Genomic DNA, 21667 nt, shown 5'->3' on the forward strand with positions numbered 1-21667 from the left:
GTTTGTTTTCGTCGATTCCGAGTAGACTAGTTTGGATGTCAGTTCTCTATCCTCGCGGCACACAGTTTGCTCATCACAGCCTTAGTAAAGAACCAAATCCGACGTTACATACTCACCACCCTCAATCACCCATCCACATTGGTTACCAAATCAAAAAATTATTTTAATTTAACGCAAAACACAAAAGAAGCCATTCATACTTCATTTTCAATTCCATCATATCTTTTGTTTTGGTTTTTCAATATCAATTCATCAACGACTTTTCATTCTTTATTATCAAGAGCTCTCATCCATTCCTCAATTTACGTGATTGAACTCACAATTCTTTAATTCATTTCAAGTAAGAGGTGAATGATTGAATTCTCGAGAAAAAAAAGTAGTAAATTAAAATCATTTCAAACCCTTCCCTTTGATGAATGCGAACATATGAGACATAAACAGACTAAAAGTTATGGCTGTATTAACAAATGTGTCGCTCAACGCCCTTTCCATAATACATATATTGACTACTGTTAGGATGAAAATGAAGTGAAAAAGGAGAGAAAAAAAAAAGTCAAGCAGATTTATGATGCATATGACACTTAGCATTTTAATAACTGTAAATATTTATACTCGACGAAGAATTTTTTTCAACTTAAATGATTTTCAATGGGATATGCTGCTGTTAATGGGTTTTGTTATTAAACATATTTTTTCTGTTTAAAGATTACTTCAGGTTATGAAAAAGTTCGTTTTTGTTTCACTTAGTAAGACTTTGTTCTATTTAGAGGGCTTTGAAAGGTGATTTATGTTGATACTTTTAAGATTTCTTTTGAAATTCTTGAATTTATAAGCGATTTACTCAATCAGATTCAATTTAGTTGAATTAAATTGTGTTTGGTGATGTTGGATGTGCTTGTCGTCACATACAGAAGCGTCAATCGATTTCACTTCGACTTCAACCATGTCGACTTCCAGATTTTTAGCAGACTAAATTGAAGAATTAATCCAAAAATAAATTTCTAACTAGAATTAACACCTACCAAGTATGATATTAAAATGTTAATTTATCGGTCACTGAAGAAAATATTAAAAATTCACAAGTTTAAATTAAAATAACTTCCGTATTCTACGCGGAAGTTAAAGAATCTGTTTAATTTTATTTCGCTTAAAATCAGTCAAATGAATTCTAATTTTGAGCCTACTTTAACTAAGAGAATTCAACATCTGATTACATTTTGATGGGATTTTTCATTAAATGATTGTCTCAAGAACTAACAACTAGATTAATTAATCCTTAAATCACAAAAATAAATTAATTTAAATTATGCTTGATAATTATCAAGATTTATCCTGAGATTTATTTTGTAAATGAAAAACTGTCGCTATTTGAAACAGAAGGCGCTTGTCCTGGTACAAAGCTAACACCACGTCCTAAAGAGAATGCAAACTTGCGTCCACCAGGAAGATTGTATGACTGACTACCACTAAATCCAAGTGAACCTGAACATCCAGAATAACCGCAATTAAATCCTTGAGATTGTGAATTAGCGGCAGATGCTCCTGTAATGTAAATTAATAGAAATTAAATTTAATTTTAAAGGAATTTGTGTGATGCTTACCAAAACCACCGAATGGTCCTTGACTGTTGAAACTTTGTGCTGCAGCATTAGATGCGCTGCTTCCAAATCCTTGAAAATATGGAATAAAACCGAATATTATGTTTTGGAATTTCCAAAAAATTTTCATTGTAATCTGTTTGTCATCAAACAAAGCAGACACAAAGACTCACCATGAGGTCCAAACTGTTGATTAAATGCATTTGCATTTGCTTGAGCAGAGCTTTGTCCAAATGGCCTGTAAATTAAGAGGAAGTAATTAATTAATTGACTATTTAATCTTCCATGCATTACTTAATATAATTAACAATTAAAAGTGCATCCATTACTTTAATTATGGATGTAATGGATATGAATAAATTGCCACAGAAGAGTTCAAGTTTACGTCTGATGACTCAATCAACAAAGAATGAGCGAGAAAAAAAAACTTGCGTATTTTTTTTATGTTCACGATTTGAAGTTAACGATCGAGCCGGTTCAATATAAATTTTTGACACATTTACATCTAGCTAATATTTTTTTTGGGAATTCCCTGCTGAAAAGGCCAAAATAGATTCGAAATGAGCCATATGCTAAACTGTATTACAATTTGTGGATATTGGAAATTCAGTGTTGAATTAATCATAAATCGACAGGTTTTTGGACACGTTTTGTGATTCATCTAGATAATTGGATGAAAGTTTAATGATCTATCAGAGCTCGAAATCGACTCGAATTTTGTATGAAATAGTCGACATAAAGCTCTACGATTTACTAAGTTATATTTGAGATTATACTGAGAATAATTCTGTAGAAGCTGTGAAACTGATGATTTGCGGATTTAAAAGGCGTTTACGATGACCTTTATGATTATTTCTTAAATGAAATAATGCAAACAATTTGCAATAACAATAATGAAAAAATAATATTGGAAGTTTCTTTCTCAGTGATCAAGCCGGCTTAACTCTGACTTGATTTAGATCCAGAACAATCCCAGGTTCATGACTGTCTGGTGCCAGATTTTGAATCGATTCAATGACTTGTGCTATTCGGGTTAGTTTGCTTCTTTTTTAACGCTTTATCATATTGAGATGAAAGTTTTAAATATGAAACAGTATCAATGATAACAGAAATTTCTATAGGGGAATTACCATGATATGAATCATCGAAGAAATGTGATTAAAATAGATGCAAAATTTCACTATTGTGTGTGAAATGATATATTGACGTGATCATCTGTGGGAGTTCGATAACTCAGTTAGACTCGAATTTAAAAAAGGATTCTGAATGAAATATTTAGTCTAATTTTCGTAAATTTATTAATAATTAAGTGAAATTTCTTACCCAAATCCAAATTGACGTTTTGCTCGAACAAGTCCTTGATTTTCATTGGTTTCATCTTTGGAAATTAATGAAGGTTCTTGTGGAGTTGCTGAAGAGATGTTAGAATTCGATTAATTTTATGGACTTCGCATAGTTTTCAATCAATCAATTATTTTAAATTGATTTTTAACACCATTTAATTAAAAAATAATTAAATTAACATTGAATTTAATTCACAAATTAGACACTTACTAATCACCGAAATAATTCTAGCTAAACTTCCACCACAGACAACAAAAATCACAAAAATCACAAATTGTAAGTTTTTCATCCTGACTTTAATTTAATTTAATTAATAATCTCAAATAATTTGACAGAAGTTTGTAAAAATACAAGAATTCTTCCTCGATCTATTTCTAACCGCAAACTGAGCTTTATTGTCACGCTTTCAACATTTTTAAGTCTAATTTTTCTCCTTGCTTTACCTATTTAACTTCCAGTTTACTAATACTATTGTGAACTTGGAAAAAACTCAAGTTTCTCTCTCTCGTTTGAACGTCAGCAATAACACGCGACTGTTGTTGAATGTTTGACGATCATTCATTCATTTTAAATAGGTTCATAAAAATTGTTTTGTTTCCTTCTTTGCTGAATGTTTACGCTACTATTATAGTAATCATCATTATCATAATCAGGTTGTAAAGTAAAAAATTCCGAGCTGTTCAGATTTGTTGACAATTTTGTGATTTTTCTTGTGGGAATAATTGATTTTTTAATCGAATTTTAAATTAATAACATTTTTGTCCAAACTGCGCGTAGCAGATTGTTTTTGGAAATGCTATGAACCGTATGTTGTGCACGATTTCGATCGTGGTTTATCATCAAGTTGAGCTGGTGCAGAAGATGATTAGACAGCACTAATATTCAAAGACTTGACTTTACTGGAATAGATTCGACTTTCGTTCTAAAAATTTACAGTAGATTATGTATGCTTGTTGCATGCTATTTTATGAATCATCAGCACACAATCCTTAGCGCGACATCATACCAGCTAGGGCTCGGCTACATCACAATGTTGATGACGAGAATTTAAAATGATCTGTAGATGTCAAGCGGCATCTAGATGATCCTAGATCGGACATTTGTCCGGATCTTTCAAATTCCAGAACAATTTATGTTTTTCTTTGTAATCTGCAATTCTTGGGTAGAGTTCATAGCTCTATAGATTTAAATTAGTAACGCTAGACACAAAGACACTATGTGACTCATTTGACTTTAAGATTGACTTAGCTGCTTATTCTTGACGATCTAAAAAACTACAGATTTCTATGCCATTAGACACAGTTTGCATACATTTTAAAAGTTAATTTAAGATTCTAGATAAACTGTCAAGATAATGCCATATTTGGATCATAAATCCTCAATTAATTCTCAATTTGTTTCTGATGATAATTGAAAGAATCTGTAAGAAATCCATTGTTTACTCATTCATATTCTAATACATTCTATAAATATGAATAAAAACTTCACAAGTTTTCTTATTTATTATAATTTTTATTGTCTTTTGTTCTTCTTAAATTATTTGAAAAAATATAAAAAAAGTCTTAATATCTATCAGTTGAATGATATGAGTTAGAGATGTAATTACTCAATTTTATCATGATGCTACTTATGTGTAAGTGATGCTGTTTGAGCCGGCTTGACTTGGAACACCGTTGGCATTGCTGTATGCTGTCAATGACAAATAAATATGATTTTACATAATTTGAATAAAATTTTATAGTCAAAATAGTTTACTTTGTCCGTAAGATATTCCCAAATTATGGTTTCCGGGAAGATTGTAGTTCTGTGATCCTGAGAAACCTGCACTTCCTCCGAAGCCACCTAAAATTAAAGATTTTATATTAAATTTTTACAAACTTTGTGTTTTGAAAAATCTTATTTACCTGGTCCAGCCTGGAAGTTTTGTGTGGCAGCATTAGCAGCATTTGCTCCAAAACCGCCTGTGGAAGAAAGTATTAAATTGATATTTTTCCAATGACTTATATTGATTTAGTCTCATTGTCAAGGGGAAAACCCCTTCCAAGCGTATTGTGTCTTGAACTTGTATTTACAAATTATACGAGTGAAGATGATTCAGTTATCAGTTTTGAATAAATTATGCAAATAAGACGCTACACAAGCTTGATGTAATTTATTTACAAACGCGCGCATTTGATTGCTGTTTTTATGTTAAATGACGTGATGAATCAGTGCTTTAGTTTGTATTTCAATACAACCCGAGCAGCACAATGCTGTGAATTGTTTTCTTCGTCATAAACACGAGTCGAAGTCAATCGTATCAATGCCTTCGAACAACTTCGCGTCTTGCCTATACGAACTTAATGCATCGTAGAGACAAGACATTGCGGTGACCTAGTGAACACGTTTTGTTGCTCGGATAAATAAGTTTCTAATTCCTGTTTCTAATTTGTTTTAACATGTAAACTTAAGAAGTATGAAGTTTTTAAAGCACTAAGTTATTATGGACAGAATAGAATGAGAGAATAAGTCATTAATATTGTCTTGTTGATTTCTCAAATACTCTTTCCAGAGAACTTATTGAATTTTAAATTAATTATCAAAAATATGCAAATTAATTCGTGAGAAGTCATTGACGGGATTTTATTTTTTAAAAAATCCCCTATCAGACGTTGAACTGGATGAAGTATTAATAAATTATGAACCAGGGGTGTATTATCTGTGATATTTTGTGAAAGCTAGGAGATTGACTATCTTGAACGCTTTGATGCTCAGCATTCTTAGCTGTCACCTTGACGTCAAGTCATATTAAACACTTTTTACCGTAAACAAGACGTTGTAGAGATCCCTAAAGACACCCTTGTGTGATATTTGTATAAGAATCTTACCTAATGGACCTTGACTTTGGAATCCTTGAGCTTGAGCATTAGCAGCTGATGCACCGAAACCGTTAGGTCCGAATTGTTGGTTGTATGCATTAGCGTTGGCTGCTGATTGACTTTGTCCGTATGGTCTGTAGAGAATTCATATTATTAAGTGAGAATTTGTTTTGAATATTAATTCACAACTTGATGAAATCAATAATTTGCAATGTCAACAAAATAGTATCAGATTTTTCTATGTTTATAAAACAATTAAAATAATTGGCTTAGGAAATCAGTGTTGAATCATTCAGTTTGATGTATTATAATTTCAATTTCATCACGCGTCAATGAATGACCCTTACTAATTAATCACAATACCATTTATAGGGTAACATCACCAATAATCTAACCATATGTCTACTTTTTCTTACCCAAATCCACCAAACTGCCTCTTTTGTCGAATGATTTCGTTACGTCCCTTCGGTCTGACATTTATTGAGGATGCAACAACAAGTTCTTCGTTGTATGGCAATCCCGCAGCTTAAAACAAGTACCAAGAAAAAAAAACAGAATATTAAAAATATTATAAACAACCCGGTTTTGTGAACGTAAAAAAAAGAAACAATTTCACTTTTATTTCTGGTTTATAAATCCGAAAAATAAATAATAATGCGACACTATGGCTGTGACGCATAAAAAAATATTAAATTTAAACAGGTTTTTCAACATTTCGCGTTATTTATTATTTTATTTTGGTCAATGATATTCTTTATAACCTTTTTTAGATATTAAAAATTGATAAAAAAAAAGGTTTTGTGCGTAATTTGAGAAATTAAATTGAATTTAAATCATGTCACTAAAATTAGAACTTCATGGAACATTGAACTTAGTCTAATTAAATTCTCAACAGATTATTCAACTTACGGTTACTGTCATTGTCCCTATTTCCAATACTTCTAGCTGCAACAGCGCCAATACAGCAAACAATTGTCACAATAATGAGTTTCATCTTTAAAATAATTAATTAAAACAGCAGGTAAGTAGAGGAGACAGAGAACGACTTCTGATTCACAGCACTAAAAAACACCAACTAACTCAAATTTTAAGTTTTTCCTCTCTTTTTAAAGCCTGTTGGTTGTAGCCGGTGACAGCAACTTGACTTACCAGATTTTGCTGTCACAAATACATTCAATTTTTTTTTTGTTTTATTCATTTTTCATTTAACAAAAAAACTTTCTTAAAATTCACCACAATCTCTTTTTTTGGTGTTGTTTCTCTTTGCTGGATATTCTTAAGATATTGTTTTGAATTATGTATTTTTAGCTTGAGGTCCATGAATAAATTTCACGGTTTTTTGACTTTTTGAAGTACTAGGATGGGAGACTGCTTTGATTTTGGTGTTAATTGAGAAGGCACTTCATGCTCAAAATTTAGTCTTCAGGTGTAGTTATTCGATATGTAAACATAAATTACAGAAGAAGTGTGAGTTCCTTGAAATATGAAGTAGTATTTGATAACGAAACAAGTATTGACCATAACAACACATAGATTCGTAGGAAATGTACATTACCTGCTTAATTACTTGATAACTAGAAAAGAGACTCAGTGGCGTTCATATTGAGTTTGCATGATACTAATTAGAATGAGCTTGAAGGCAGACTTAGCATATGATTTTAAATTATTAAGTGACATCATATAAATGAATCCAGTCAAGAATCTAGTGCATCAACTCTTGAGCGACACAAATGGAAAAGATTCGCCGTGACTCAATTTAGGCTCCTAATAGACACATCACAGCACATGAAGATCGTCTCCATTTGGAAACTGCGTGCCGGCTTATCCTTGGTAACAAAACAGAATGCAATATTATCATGACTTAATAACGAAATAAACAACAAATCGTCCCATCCTAAAACATATTCCACAATCAGCATGATTAAAAATTAAACGATTTTTTCACTCAACATCGCCAAAAATACAAAAATTACATAATTTCTTTAAAAACCACAACTCAACCCAAATTTATTATCACTTTCTTGATAAAAAAAATCAACAAAAAACAAAATGCATTCTATAATCTCAAATTATGTGAAGTTGATTGTGTTTGATGATCCGTAAGCAGGTTGACCACCAGCATTTGAGAATGTACCGCCATAACCCAAGTTAATGTGTCTTCCACCGGGCAAGTCATATGTTTGACTTCCACTCATACCAGCTGATCCAGCGCATCCACCTGGTCCGCAGTTAAAGCCCTAAAGTTGAATAAATTTTAGTTAATTTTTGAAAATTTAGTGAATTTGAATAACTTACTTGTGTGCCTGTGTTAGCAGCAGTAGCTCCTGATTTTTGAAAAAGAGAAACAAAAAAGTTAATAAGATGTTAATTAATTTTGCAAAGAAAGATTTCTGAGAATAATTTATAGTGAAATCGCTCCATAAATGGAATAAGCCTTAATTTATGGACATTTAGTGTCGCAAAAAATGCTTTGTTAAATATCTAAGTGAAAACTATTGTAACAGCTTAATTAATTTGAAAAGTTTACACGCAAAATTTGCATATTCCTTGAGTCAGTAATTGCTTGAAAGATAATTCATGTTATTAAATCCTCTGTTGAGAATATAACTGTTTTTTAACATTTGATTTGTATTTGCAACTGTAATTAGTTGATTTCCCTTTTATGGTTGATAGTCCCCTCATATTAATATTTAGACTGTTTTTAAACTCCAAAGAATAAACAAAAATGATCGAAAAGTCGATTTCAAGTTCTGGTTTTGAATTATCCTTGTGTGGAATGATTAAATGGATTAAATTCTAACTAACAAAGAACTAGATCTGTCCGTAAAATGTAAGCAAGTAATAATCTCAGATTCAGATATTTGCGGATTAGAGAAAATTCACGATCTTCTTCAAAACTCACCGAATCCTCCTAATGGTCCTTGATTTCTGAAAGCTTGTGCTCCGGCAATACCTGATGATGCTCCGAATCCTACAAAATAATGTCAAATTGTCATAAGTTCTTCGAAATTTTAATAAATCAGTAAAATGACAGTAAGGACGTGGAACAGATCAAAATTATCAAAAATCATTTCCACATCCTTATTCACAAATATTTTTCTCACCTCCTGGTCCCATATATTGTCCATAACTGTTAGCATTAGCCAAAGCATTGCTTGCACTGTAATAAAAAACAATATAAAAATTTATACAAAAACATCACAAAACAACAGCTTAATTTAAGTCATTGACATTGAAATTTTCATGAGACACAAAGACACAAAAGAGAAAATGATGAGATTTTTTTTATTCCTTCTCTAAACACAACTAATCCATTTAACATATTCGTAGACATTGAGAGTAAGAAAGGCTTGTCTAACAATGCAGTTAGAGTTTGTTTCCGCAACGGGGAATTCCAGTTCTTCAGCAATAATTGACGAAGGTAATGGACGGCAGAACTAGATAATTAAATAAATTCACATAAATTTTAATGACTAATGCAACCAAGAGTTGTCGACCGAAAACACAACCTCATGACCGGCTTTAACTTTGTTTTTATTTACTTCTCTTCATTTTCACATCGTCTTTTATGTCTTCTTCTTATTTCACACCGCAAAATCATTTACGAGAAACGAATCATATCGTATGTACTGTATAATTTTTATGATGATGAAGTTATTCATGTCGCGTGTGGCCTTCAAATAAGATATTTACTTTTTGCTTAGATTAATTGTTGTGCCACAAACAATGTGAGAATGTTCTTCGTATCAACCATATTATGATGTGTTAATGGATATAATTAATTTTTATTTTTGCAACAATTTGTTTGTTTGGCTTTATGTGTTAACATATGGCTTTATTGATAGATTTGATGTTGTGCGATGAGGGGAATTTTGACTGGTTTTTTTGGTATAGTGAATTTTTGGGCTGGATTTAAATTTTTGGAAGTAAATTTGAACTAAATTTTGGTGATAAGGAAGAGTTAATTTGGTGTCATTTACAACTTGGATTCGTGCAATATTGCAAGGCTGCAGCCTACGACAAACTATAAGGTACAACCTAAAAATGCAGACTGCGCATCTAAATTCCAGGAAACAAACTCTATTTACACAGTTCTGAGAATTTATTAATGGCAACTGATCTGTAGATCAGCAAAAGGCATAATATGCACTTTTAACGAATCTCACAGTGTTCTACTCACAGTGAGTAATGTCCTCGAAAAGCATACGTAGAAAAATCTAGAATCAGTCAGCTTGAAAACAGTATAAAGCCGGATTTGACGTAGAGTTGACTCTTAACCGTCACGATTGCTGGTCATTGCCTCATTCCCTACGCAAATCTAATTACAACCAAAATTACAAATAATTCTTAAGAATTTACAGTCAACGATAACATTTGTCACCCATTCAAGGTCTAACATAATGAGTTATAACTACTTATACCAAAATATTACACATTAATTGACACATTATTATCAAATTAAAATAATTTGACTTAAAAACAAACTAACAAAAAAATAAAAATTGGGGAATTACAGAATTTCTAGTTTTCGGTGTCATCAACCAGATTGATCTCTTAATCATCACACAAATATTATTTACGACAGAAATAATTTCACAAGTAAACGAAGAAACCCAAAAAAAAAGTTCCTTATCGTCTTGTAAACAAAACAAATTGGGCAAGTTCATCCACAAATAAATTTACTCAAGACAGAATTGTCAAAGGTTAAAATGATAATTCCAAAAAAAAATTCATGTGATAAGCTTCTGGTTTGTTAAAAAAATAAAATTGTCAAATTGAACTTACTGGTAAGGTCCGAATTGTCTCTTTTGACGATTTTGTGGCTTATTTCTGATATTTAATGTTGAATGTACGACAATTTCTTCATTATAAGGAACACCAACTGTTGCTGCAAGAAAAATTTCAATGATTTATTGTCGATGAGATATTACATGCAGATCGGTTATATAAATAAAATGAGAAATGACATTACTGCTGCTATCTTGAGTTGCTGGTCTGGCGTATGAGAGAGCGGCAAGACTTAAAAGCAAAAAAGTCACAACAAATTTATTCATAATTAATTATTTTATTTTTTTGGAACACAATCAACTAATTCACTAGACTTCTCAAAAACGACTAATGAATTTGTGAATTTTTTTCATTTAAATATAAAGTTTTTTAATGAGTAAAAATTGGAATATTTGTTTGTTAATCTTTTTCTCACTAGATTGTGACTCTCCTGAGCAAATTCTCAATTTTTTTACGAGGTGTTAGAGAGGAGCTACTCAGTTCCATTGACTGAATCTTAACATATTGTATGTAAATATTATTTCATTGACATAAAGAATCATTTGATACATGTAAACTGTCTCATTATTGAGGTTTTTTTGTTTGATTATGTTTCATGACTAATTTGTGGTCGGAAAACCAGCTGTGACTATTTTGGAATGTGCTTCCTCTTGATAAGGAAACTAATTTTAGTTTTAAGCCTTTGATTGCTTTACTGCGGAATGGTTTGATATAGAAAATATCTCCTGGTACCCTTAGAAGTTGAATTTGAATCGAAATGCTGATAAAAATATTATGATTTAATTAAATGGGATTTTTTAGAGTAGTTTACTGATCTGGAGATGCTGAAATGAAGTTCTAATGAAAGTTAATCGTTGCTAGTCTAATATTGCACTAAATACTCCAGCAGACAATGTAAATGAGCGTTATAATGAGTTTATTCAATCAATATAATTGAGCATTCTCAATTTTGGGAGCACAATCATGAACATGCTCATTGTCTGTTAGGGAAAGGATCAAAACAAGCCTTTTTCAAGACATATCTCCTAAAAGGCATATAGTTTGCTTTCATGGTACAGAAATATCACTCTAATACCTAAAAACAGTCTCATTTTCTGCAATGGATCCACATCTTCACGTGGTATTGCCATTAACACGATAACTAAGCGGTGATTTAACTCGAATACGTTGCTTTATTCGAGTTAGTTACGGATATTTCCAAAAACATCACAGAGCGACTAAAAGTCTACTTAAATAAATTAATCATCCAAAATTTCCACTTCAATTGATCAATTTAGGTCAAGACTTCCAGAAACAACAAATTTCACTCATTCATGTCAATCATTCAACTTATTTGCTCACTCAAAAAATTAGAGTAAACATTCTCAAGAAAATTAGACACTTTAAAAGTCCAAGAGTAAAATTCCTCATAACAGCAAATCTAATAAACTTGTTATCTCCAATTTGAGAGACAGGAAAAAAAGTGCCGATGTGAATTTCTCTTCTGTGTAGACACACAAAATGATTTTTTAATTTTATTGATTTTGGCAATTTTTTTTTATATTCTATTTCACGTCTGAAGAGCTTTTTTGGGGAAATTTCTCTCTTCCTTATCGATGCCTTAATCACAGTATTTGGATGTGTCTATTGATTAAAATAATTCATGTATAAAAATAATTTTCGCCAATATTTACCCTCAAAAAAATTTGTTATTTTTTGTGAATTTTTGATGTGTACGGAGAGTTTGGGACAGGATGAATGAGATTGATAAGGTGAATATTGGGAATAAGGTGGAATTTAATTTGATTAAATTTGAAATGCTTCGATGCATCAGTGGAGCAATTGGTAAGAAAATGGCTCAACTTAAGTGTAGAAACTCGAAAGTTGAATGTTCGAATCTCCGGATTTTCGAGACTTCTCAGTCTCGGTCTCGAGATATTTCTAAGTAGTCTCGATCTCAGTTTCGATCCTTAATCTTATAAATCCATCAAAAACTACACTCGTTATGCCAAATCCCCTTCAGTCCCAAAACTCCCAAACGATCCCCACCCAAAAAATATATTCAAAAAAAATTCACTTGAGCAGCCAAAATAAAACGACGCTAATTTTCAACTGCAATTACTTTAATAACTGCCAAATTTCTTTCCATCTATTTAAACAATAGAATTCCAAATATATACACAAAAAAAAAATATTTCATTTTTCTCGCAGCAACCACATTAACTACCCACCCAGTCGAGTCGAGTCGCTTCATATTTAACCATATAAAAATATATATTTTCATATTGTTGTTGTTGTTTTATTTTTCGGGAAAATTTTTGCAGTGCAAAAATCGGGAAAATGATTGCATTGTTAGAAGGAAGGAGGCAGTATTGTGTGCCACAAGCACTTAACTAGAAAACATTATTAAATTTAATAATGGCACTCGAAATGTTTTGAAATGGTTGGTGGAATTGGTGGATGATGTGGGGGGTTTGTGGATGCTTTGGCTGGGTGTCCTGGTTATGGGGGTTTTGGGAAAATGTTGGGAAAATGGATGGAAATGGTCATAGGATATGGAAATCTTCAGGTTTTTGGGACTATTCGCAAAATGAATTCATAAAATTGGAATTTCAATGTTTCCAAATTTTCAATCTACTTCCTAGATTCAAGTCATAATCCAAAGCTTCACATCCCACAAACTCTCCCATAACTTCCTAACCAGCTACTCCCGCGCCTGCAATAAAATCATTGCGCATAAAAAGCATTGAAAGCGAACTGGCATGGATGATTGTAGGTGTCTAAACATTCATTTATTTTATGCATGTCATAGCATTATGTCACTTTTGAAAAACCACCAATTTGATCGCATAAAAAAATATGCGAGAAAATATTGAAATTTTTTTTTTTATAATGTTGAATGCACAAAAACCAACCAATTGTTTGTGGTGGTTCATGCTGTTGCGTAAAATAGGCACGAAAAAAAATTTCATTTTCAGTATTTTTGTGTGAAAAATAAAAAGAAGGGGTTGCGGGAACATCCTTTAATTGATTGAAATATTATTATTATTATGGAACATAGACGGCGGAGAGTGAGAAAAATAAATGTTTGACCCAGCTGGTGTCTCATTGCGTTTTGATGTTTGATTGATTTCATTTTGGTAAATTATATTATTTTAGTATGTTTAAATAATGACATTATTGACGATGAGTAGGAAGTTTGTGTTTATGCGATAGCCAACCGGAATAGGACGTCGTGTTCGCTAAGGTAATGCTGCGTAGTCGTTTTAGCAAGAAGACGCGTGGTTGCCCTGGTGGTACCGTGACAGCTGATTTCGACCCATTTATACGACATTGTTCTGGCAAATTTTAAAAATTCAACAAAATTTTACAAAAATATTCTAGAACTTTCCAATATTTGGTTAGTTCCCCATTATTAAATGACATAATTCAAAAACAACAATAATCTTCCAAGAATATCAAATCACTAACATCCATGTGAACATCATTATAAAATTATTATTAAGCAATGACATTTTTCATATCGAATATTCGAGAAAATCTATTGCCATGGACTTTATTACTTACATTGGGATATTTAAAGGTGTATAAGACTAGCTTTATATTGTTCAGTTTGATAACAAAGAAATATTGAATATGAAGGTTATCAGTTATGAGAATAATAATGATTGTATGATTCATACATGTATAAATAGAAAGAAATCAGCTGTTTAGCATTAGATTAGGTCTACAGACTGATAGATAGGAGCAAAATCAGTGGGATTGGTTGATTTATTAAAGATTCTTCCTTCAGAATATCGTTGCTACTCACATGTACATGATGATGATATAGTAAAGAGATGCGAGTGACTAGCTTGAGATGTGACGTCCATTTCATTGAAATATGATGCTTTGAGATGACTTAAAGATGCTTTTCTATGTTCGATGATTTTATAGGTTCGTTTTAGCAAAAAGCGTTGAGTTTTCTAGTCTTCAATTTGAATTTAAGTTAATCAATTCATAAAAATCAGTTCACATTTATTTCTTCAAAATTTGACCTGTTCTCACAACAAAATTGAATAATATTTCAACTGTAAATCTCACAAAGCACTTGAATACTCAAAAGACTTCAAATTTCTTACTAATTTTCTCAAGTTCAGCTCTAATTCCACTCGATACCTAAAAGAAAAATAAAACTTCAAATTTCAAAGATAATCCACAGCTACTTATTTAATGTTTATTGTAATTAACAAAATTAGATTACAGCATTGGACATAAATCCTCAATATCTTTGCAACCGATCATCAACTTGAGAAATTATCTCATAATGATCTCGTATTGCAAATATTTTACCTCAATTTGTACCATCCTTCTTCTCCATTTCAATTGAGACATAAAGAACAAAAGGAATTTTTCTACCTGCAAAAAAATCGAAATTATTTCAAGCTGAAAATAAAGAAATTAAAGTGAACAGCATTGAGAACAATTGAAATTCAAGTTTTTGAAAAGATTTCTTTTTCTTCCTTTTTTCTTTTCATTCAATTTCTTTTTATTATTTATTAAGTATTTAAGTAACTGATAATTTGTGAAAATTTTCATTTTTAAACTCATGTGTTTGTTTGTTCATTACATAATTGGCTCTATCCAACTCATAATATTCTTTAATCTCTTCATATAGGCGCATTACATTAAAAATTAATTTTCAATTAATTTATTTATTATATTATTTTATTTTATTTTTTTTCGAGATCTATCACAATCTCCTAGAGTAATTTTCTTTTATGCTTTAAAACATTATTTTATAGCTTTATAAATTATTGAATTTAATTACAAACTTAATTAAACGACTTTTGTTTTAATAATGAATAAATTTGTTCTCTTTCGTGGCTCTTTATGCTGCTTAAAATGCAATATTTTTTAAACATTGTTTTAAATAAGTTTGGAAATATGTTTATGAATTGTTTGAATATGGAGTAAGTAGAGTAAATTTTATGGATAGTAAACTGTCAATTTTTACAGAAATTCTATTTAAATGTTGATATCTAAATGACCTAGTGCCGCGGTGGCTCCGTTCTTTAGTATTAAAAGTTTGTACACCAACTCATCGATCAATTGGTTTGAGACTCAACACAAGAAATTTGTCACATGCCCTTCTTTAAAGTTCTCTCGTTAACAGGAAAATAATAAACCTTTTAATTGCCGTAGTGGTCTTACTGAGACATGCTCTTTGCCTGTTATAGGTCCTTGCTTTGTAATCTACGATAGGCAGGAATCTCGTTTAAGGGATAGTTTGAATCAAAACATAAACTGTAGATCAATGTTTAGGAATGGTGGTTTGGTGAACACTCACTTGTTAAACTTTGACTAACTTTGCGAAGCATAAAACGTGAAATTTTAGATCCTAAAAATCTAAAAAGTTTATTTTTAGATTGATTATTTTTGATCTGACTTAAAATTTTAATACAACATTTGGAATTTAAATTGACAAAATTAAAAATCAAATGTATGCATCTCCTAGCACAAACTCCTTCCATATAGATTTGAAACATAAAAGAATCTTTACTAAAATCAATTAAAATACCATTAAATCAAGTCTCAATCCAAAATGAGCCAAAACTCATCCATATTCATCCGTAAAAATATGCACTAAAAATCAATTACAATTCACGTTTTGTGTGTATATGTAAAATAAAAAAGAGCAGATTATTCATCTATAAATTTTGTTTTATTTATTCCTTTGTACATTATACATATTTACAGTCATTTGCATCATAAAGCTCTTCAAAATAAATTGAATATCATCGAAATATTTAAAAAAAAAATAATGTCAAGAAATTTTTTTCCAATTGCAATTTCCAATTTTTTTTTTTTATATTCAGCCGTTTGTAATTTTCGTACGGCGCATAATAATAATGAAAATGCACAATTTTTTTCGCGAGTGTCATTTTCAGTTCACGAGTACCTCATATTTTTATAAATTTCAAGTATAACTTTTTATTATCGGGTAGAAAATTGTCATCAATTCGGAAATAAGTGCATCGGCATCTAATTATGCACCCAAAAAAGAAATTTTCATTTTTTGGTAATTTTGTGCTGTATTTTTTCCCTACTTTTGAATTTTGAGAGTACTTAATCGTGTGGCAATTTGTGCACATTTGGCATTATTTCCGATTTCATTTTTTGTGAAGAACTTTTTTTGTGCAAGGCAATAATTTACAAAAAAAAACATCATTTTCGAACTAATTTTTGTCTTATGTCCCGAAATTAAACCTATTTATATACAATAAAAATATATTTAATAGAATTTTTTTTGTTTTGCACCACCTTTTATGGATTTTTAATGATTATATCACTGACTAATTTTTTCCTTTTTTTCTTCTTTCTCATTTTATGGCAATCATAATAATTCCCAAATATTGTGCATTAATAAGGTCGCCAAACAGTTTTCTGTTGTTGTGTAATTGTCGATGATTTAATTTTCATATCTGGCGACTGAAATCCATCTGACGTTTTCTCATGTAATATTTGCTTCTTTGAGGACGGCGCTTTTAATTCACATTTAATTTTTATTGGAATTTCACGTGACGGTGATTGCTCTTTTACGGTTGAGTCGGGTGTTGTGGGTGTTGTTATTGTTGCTGGTAATGTTGGTCTTAGGATTGGCACAAATGCTGATTTTACAACATCAATTTGCTCATCCTCTGAATCCTCACATGATGAATGCGATGAATGATCATTTGTGGAATTAAACTCAATTGATGAATTAATTTTATGATTTGGTGTTGATTGACTATTGGATGGTGGACTTGATGTTGAGTTTCTTGATGATGCTGGCGATAGACGTCCAACATTTCCATTATTTTGATCACCACCAAGTAACGATGACACAACAGCACCAGGTGTTAATGAATGTGGCGGAAGTCCAGCACGAAGTGCATTATAAGGCATGAATGGCGATTTATGAAGAAGTTCTGGATGTGCTGCGAATGGAAATGGTGGTAAGTACACGGATGTTGGTGGTGGAATTAATGTCTGTGTGGTTTGTTGTGTTGGTGTCGTTGGACTTGTTATCGTTGGTGCAGATGTTGATGCGACACTACTTGGCGGACTTGGAAGTGATGGGAAGAATGCATCGGTTCCATTAGGTAATACTGTCGTACCATTTGTTGTCGGTAACGTTGGTGATCCTATTTGAGCAAAAAAAAAAGAAGAAAAAAAATTTAATAAGATTGATTTTGACGTAAAAATAAGAAAGATATAGATATATTTGGTACCATATGGCATATCACATCATGGACGTGACTTTAGGATATTGGAAAAATTTATTTATATACTTAGTATTGTGTTAGGTAAGGAGAAGTTTGAAGGGATCTTTATGGATTAACATTGAGTAAGTGAATGAGAAAATAGTCAGAAGGGCAATTGAGATAAAAAAAAGTTTCAGCATCTGCATTTTTCCTCTACATATACATTATGTATATATGTAGAAAAATCCCTTTGGGTATATCCTTTTTTTTTGTGTTCAAGTCAATAATTTCGGTTCATTGATTTTCATCATGGTTGCGAAAAAATTGTATGGGAGGAAGTTTTCCGCATAGCACATAGCCACAGCAGAATGAGCAAATGCAAACATATTACTCTCCACATTGCCTCGCCTGTTAAAGACACTTAATTAAGCCACTTTTTCATTATTGATTGCTGCTGGTCGTGTCTCTCTCTCTACTTTTTTTTCGAACGGAATGAACACAAAAAAATGTTTTTTTTTTTTACGTTCGTCGGCGGTTTTTCACACTGATGAGATTTTTTTTTGTGTGTGTTTTGCTTCTACTGATGCTGCCGCTACAGCTTATTGAAGTAGCAAGTGAAACTTTTTTTTTTATATTTTTGTGATAACCAATTTAATGAAGTTTTCGCGTGTGAACGATATTTTTTCATTAAAAACACACAAATATATTGGAAAAATAACATAGGTTGGGATGCTGCGTTGATGGTTGCTGTTTGTGAATGATTTTTGAGTGTTTGGAGAAAATGAGGACGTTGTGAGGCAGAAAAAGTTGCATAATTTTGGGTTCTTTTGTGTCTATTGAGAGTATTTTTGGGGATTGTTGCTGTGTTACACAAGAATTTGAGATTTATGAAAGAAATTGCGTCAATTTTGTGATTTGCATCATTTTAACGAATGTTTTTTGAATTTTTGCATCAATTTCAATTGTAACGGACCAATTTTAAATTTTCGCATCCTTTTTGCATTAAATCTGCTCAATTCTTTTGATTAATTAACAAATTACTCAATTAACAATCTCAATAATTGATAGAGTGTCTCAGTATATCATCAAATAAGCCCTTTTATATCTTAAATTGCAGAGCACAGTTCAAAAAAGCACTGAATAAATAAATAATATCGAAACAGAAAGGATTAAACCTCACAGTACATAAATTGAAGGGAATTTTTATGTTTTCGCATTATTCTCATTAGCGTGAATGAATGACTGAATGGATATGGATATATCCATTCGCGTGAGTGGTGGTGGTGGATAGGATGAGGAGGGAAACATTTTAAATGGAATTTAAAATACACACGTCGAAAAAAATTATTTACCTTTTGCCGCCATCGTAGGATGATGTGGTTGATGTTGATGTCTGAAGTAATCTGTCCACGCATAATTCATATAAGCAGCATCCAACCAGCCCGGATTGAGCATGAATGGATTAAATCCGCCCGGATGTCCATATGCATAATCTGTAATAATAATAAAATAGAATTAAAGTCAATTGATGTTGAATATTTCAAAGCATATGGCATAAAGTCATGTGTTAATAGCTTTTATGGAGCCGTCAGTCGACTTCTTTTCTTCTTTATCTTATTTGATCACAATGTAAACAACATGGAAAATTGTAATTAAATTAAATAGTTTTTTTTGTCTTTCGTACAGTCGAAAAGAATCTCACTGTCTTCATTAATTTTCCTCTTTTAGTTTTTTTTTGTGTCTTTTAGAGCTGAGAGAAAATTGGATTTTTCCACTTTTCTCTCCACTTTTTCTTCATTATAAAGTGCTTAGTCTTCTTCTTGACTTTTCTTTTTCTTTTTTTTGGAGGAAAAATAAACAATTAAGAAAATTGGCTTTTTGTTGCTATTTCTTTGAGTTTGTTCTTGGAGAGTTTTGTTGGTTTGGGAATTTTTAAATTATGAATTTTAAAATTTTAACTTAAAAGTTTTAGATTTTTCAATTTTAAAAAAATTATAATTATAATAATTTAAAAATTTAAATTTTCAAATATAAAAAAAGGAATATTCCAATTTTTTTATTATAAATCAAGTTTAAATTTGAGATTTGAACTCATGAACCTTTAAAAATTTTAAACTTTTTAAAGATTTTCTTTCAATTTTTGAAAATAGTTTGTGCATAATTGCAATAAAACATTCCAAAATTTAAAGCGTGATCATTTAATAAGAACAAGAAGCTCTTAAGTGACAAATTCCATAATTAACATCATCCATTTATTTAACGATTCATAAAAAGTTATTCAACTTACTTTGCTTTGATCGTGGCTCTCTTGGTCCATCAACGGTAACTTTAATGGCTTTTGAGTAAGAGGCAATTTGACATGGATATGAGCTAATTGTAATTGTGAGTGAGAATGACTTTCCGCGACCTGATCGTCCAACAAAACGGAGATCATTGAATTTAGCAACTTGATTTTTCATCACTGCTGTTGCATTTCTCAATTCACCACAATAATTCTCATCATTACCAGCCTTAATTGTGACAATTGTACCATCTTGAATATCATCTAATGCGACAACTTTAAAGGCACATGGAAGACTTTTATTTGATCGCCAATGATTTGGAAGGGCACTACATAAAATTGATGGCGATCCAGTCGACACTAATTCACCATGATATTCTTGTAATAATTCATGTAGATTTTGATACATGTCATTCATTATTGATGTGCCTATCTGTTCCGGTGATTTTGCTTGTTCCGGTGTTGGTGATGCAACCGCCGTCGATCCTTCACTATTTGGCAGATGCATTTTTGACGGTTTTATAATTTTTAGTGCAATTTTTACAAAAGTTCTTAAAACTTGAAAATTTTAAAAAAATTTCCTTTCTTTTTTTTTGGAATTAAATTCTCATTTGTCACTGAATTTTGATATTTTTTAAATAATTTTTTTCACTACCACAATTTTTTGTATTTTCTATAAATAATCCTTTATCCGTGATCGTGCCGCTGTTATAGTTTGATGCTCAAAACTATAAAATCTTTTATATATCACTGAATGTAATTTTATACCCGAAAATGTGTGTTTATGTTTATATTTATCTCCGTGTTTATATTCACAACAAAATTATTTCTTTTCTTGACACTTTTTTCATCGACGTAAAAACTTAAAATAAAAATCACTGAAAACTTTTTTTTTTCTTCTTTTCTTTTAAAAATCTTATTTTTTTTTTCTTTAAAAATATAAATAATTTCTCATCATTTAAAAAATAAATCGAGAAAACGATGTATTCCTTTCGAGTGAATTTCTACAACTGCCTGCCGTTTAACCGATACTTAAAACATATATTCGATGCCTATAGAACCCCTCGACACAAAAAAAATGTGTGTAAAGAAAAAGACTCGTAAATGTGGGAAAAAAAAATATTTTTTTTGTTGGTGTTTGTCAAAAAAAGTAAAAAAAAATAAAAATTCTCTCTTTTTTTTCGAAATTCTTTGCTGCTGCTTTTTTATTCCTGATTTTAACAGGCATATGAGTATGTGTACATGCGAAACAGAGAGGGCAGATAAACACCAATACTATTGGTTGGAGGGGTGCACCAACATTTTTTCCCCCAATGTGCGGTTTCACATTTTTTTTTCTCGCTATTTCTTCTTTGCCTTCTTTTTTTTTTGCTGCCCCTTCGCTCTCGCGCTCAATACAGCTATAGATATACACAGATACACATATAAATGGCAACATTTTTTTTCCGTTTTCTTTTTCTTCATCCCTCTTTCGATGAGCGACTAGTGGAATGAGTTTGGTGGTGGGGAATTAAAGTATATGCTGAAATGAGAGAGATATAGCTTCGTGTGGTGAATATATGAACTTTTTTCTTTCTGTTTTGTTTATGTTTT

At 31.1% G+C, this 21667-nt stretch overlaps 4 protein-coding genes across 5 annotated transcripts; all 4 read right to left on the reverse strand.

The window, feature by feature from the left end:
• Nucleotides 1-1086: 1086 nt before the first annotated feature.
• On the reverse strand, nt 1087-3309 carry LOC139095013 (uncharacterized). The gene is made up of 5 exons (XM_070646259.1): nt 3153-3309; nt 2922-3009; nt 1772-1836; nt 1602-1670; nt 1087-1542 (listed from the first exon to the last, which is right to left on the reverse strand). Exons 1-5 carry the CDS (start codon nt 3229-3231, stop codon nt 1340-1342), a joined length of 504 nt encoding a protein of 167 aa, XP_070502360.1. The 5' UTR covers nt 3232-3309; the 3' UTR covers nt 1087-1339.
• A 1124-nt stretch (nt 3310-4433) lies between these two features.
• LOC139094897 (spidroin-2-like) lies at nt 4434-6886 on the reverse strand. The gene is made up of 6 exons (XM_070646123.1): nt 6710-6886; nt 6217-6325; nt 5810-5934; nt 4847-4903; nt 4698-4784; nt 4434-4631 (listed from the first exon to the last, which is right to left on the reverse strand). Exons 1-6 carry the CDS (start codon nt 6792-6794, stop codon nt 4570-4572), a joined length of 525 nt encoding a protein of 174 aa, XP_070502224.1. The 5' UTR covers nt 6795-6886; the 3' UTR covers nt 4434-4569.
• An 891-nt stretch (nt 6887-7777) lies between these two features.
• Nucleotides 7778-10916, reverse strand: LOC139094857 (PE-PGRS family protein PE_PGRS4-like). 2 transcript variants are annotated; one of them, XM_070646067.1, is made up of 6 exons: nt 10773-10916; nt 10586-10682; nt 8905-8960; nt 8703-8771; nt 8096-8124; nt 7778-8037 (listed from the first exon to the last, which is right to left on the reverse strand). In XM_070646067.1, the coding sequence occupies exons 1-6, from the start codon at nt 10852-10854 to the stop codon at nt 7870-7872; spliced, it is 501 nt and encodes a 166-aa protein (XP_070502168.1). In that variant the 5' UTR covers nt 10855-10916; the 3' UTR covers nt 7778-7869. The 2 variants fall into 2 exon arrangements, with proteins under 2 accessions (XP_070502168.1, XP_070502165.1); XM_070646064.1 differs by having other exon boundaries at nt 10586-10688.
• A 5374-nt stretch (nt 10917-16290) lies between these two features.
• run (segmentation protein runt) lies at nt 16291-20938 on the reverse strand. Its single transcript, XM_070646125.1, has 3 exons — nt 20081-20938; nt 19146-19286; nt 16291-17733 (listed from the first exon to the last, which is right to left on the reverse strand). The coding sequence occupies exons 1-3, from the start codon at nt 20580-20582 to the stop codon at nt 16970-16972; spliced, it is 1407 nt and encodes a 468-aa protein (XP_070502226.1). The 5' UTR covers nt 20583-20938; the 3' UTR covers nt 16291-16969.
• Between the last annotated feature and the right edge of the window lie 729 nt (nt 20939-21667).

Source organism: Chironomus tepperi, unplaced genomic scaffold (genome assembly GCF_022539635.2).
Source record: "Chironomus tepperi strain 1889 unplaced genomic scaffold, CSIRO-AGI_Ctep_v1 contig_359, whole genome shotgun sequence".
In the NCBI taxonomy this organism is placed as follows: Eukaryota; Metazoa; Arthropoda; class Insecta; order Diptera; family Chironomidae; genus Chironomus; species Chironomus tepperi.

Excerpts from the sequence above, each read along its gene's own strand:
- run (XM_070646125.1), bottom strand. The coding sequence starts at position 20,582 with ATGCATCTGCCAAATAGTGAAGGATCGACGGCGGTTGCATCACCAACA. Across the intron at positions 19,287-20,080 it reads AGAGCCACGATCAAAGCAAA|ATTATGCATATGGACATCCG; the intron begins GTAAGTTGAATA and ends TTATTATTACAG. Across the intron at positions 17,734-19,145 it reads TCCTACGATGGCGGCAAAAG|GATCACCAACGTTACCGACA; the intron begins GTAAATAATTTT and ends TTGCTCAAATAG.
- LOC139094897 (XM_070646123.1), bottom strand. The coding sequence starts at position 6,794 with ATGAAACTCATTATTGTGACAATTGTTTGCTGTATTGGCGCTGTTGCA. Across the intron at positions 6,326-6,709 it reads TAGGGACAATGACAGTAACC|CTGCGGGATTGCCATACAAC; the intron begins GTAAGTTGAATA and ends ACTTGTTTTAAG. Across the intron at positions 4,632-4,697 it reads GGGAATATCTTACGGACAAA|CATACAGCAATGCCAACGGT; the intron begins GTAAACTATTTT and ends TGTCATTGACAG.
- LOC139094857 (XM_070646064.1), bottom strand. The coding sequence starts at position 10,854 with ATGAATAAATTTGTTGTGACTTTTTTGCTTTTAAGTCTTGCCGCTCTC. Across the intron at positions 8,961-10,585 it reads AGACAATTCGGACCTTACCA|TGCAAGCAATGCTTTGGCTA; the intron begins GTAAGTTCAATT and ends TTTTTATTACAG. Across the intron at positions 8,125-8,702 it reads AGGACCATTAGGAGGATTCG|GAGCTACTGCTGCTAACACA; the intron begins GTGAGTTTTGAA and ends TTCAAAAATCAG.
- LOC139095013 (XM_070646259.1), bottom strand. The coding sequence starts at position 3,231 with ATGAAAAACTTACAATTTGTGATTTTTGTGATTTTTGTTGTCTGTGGT. Across the intron at positions 3,010-3,152 it reads TAGAATTATTTCGGTGATTA|CAACTCCACAAGAACCTTCA; the intron begins GTAAGTGTCTAA and ends ACATCTCTTCAG. Across the intron at positions 1,543-1,601 it reads AGGACCATTCGGTGGTTTTG|GAGCATCTGCCGCTAATTCA; the intron begins GTAAGCATCACA and ends TTTACATTACAG.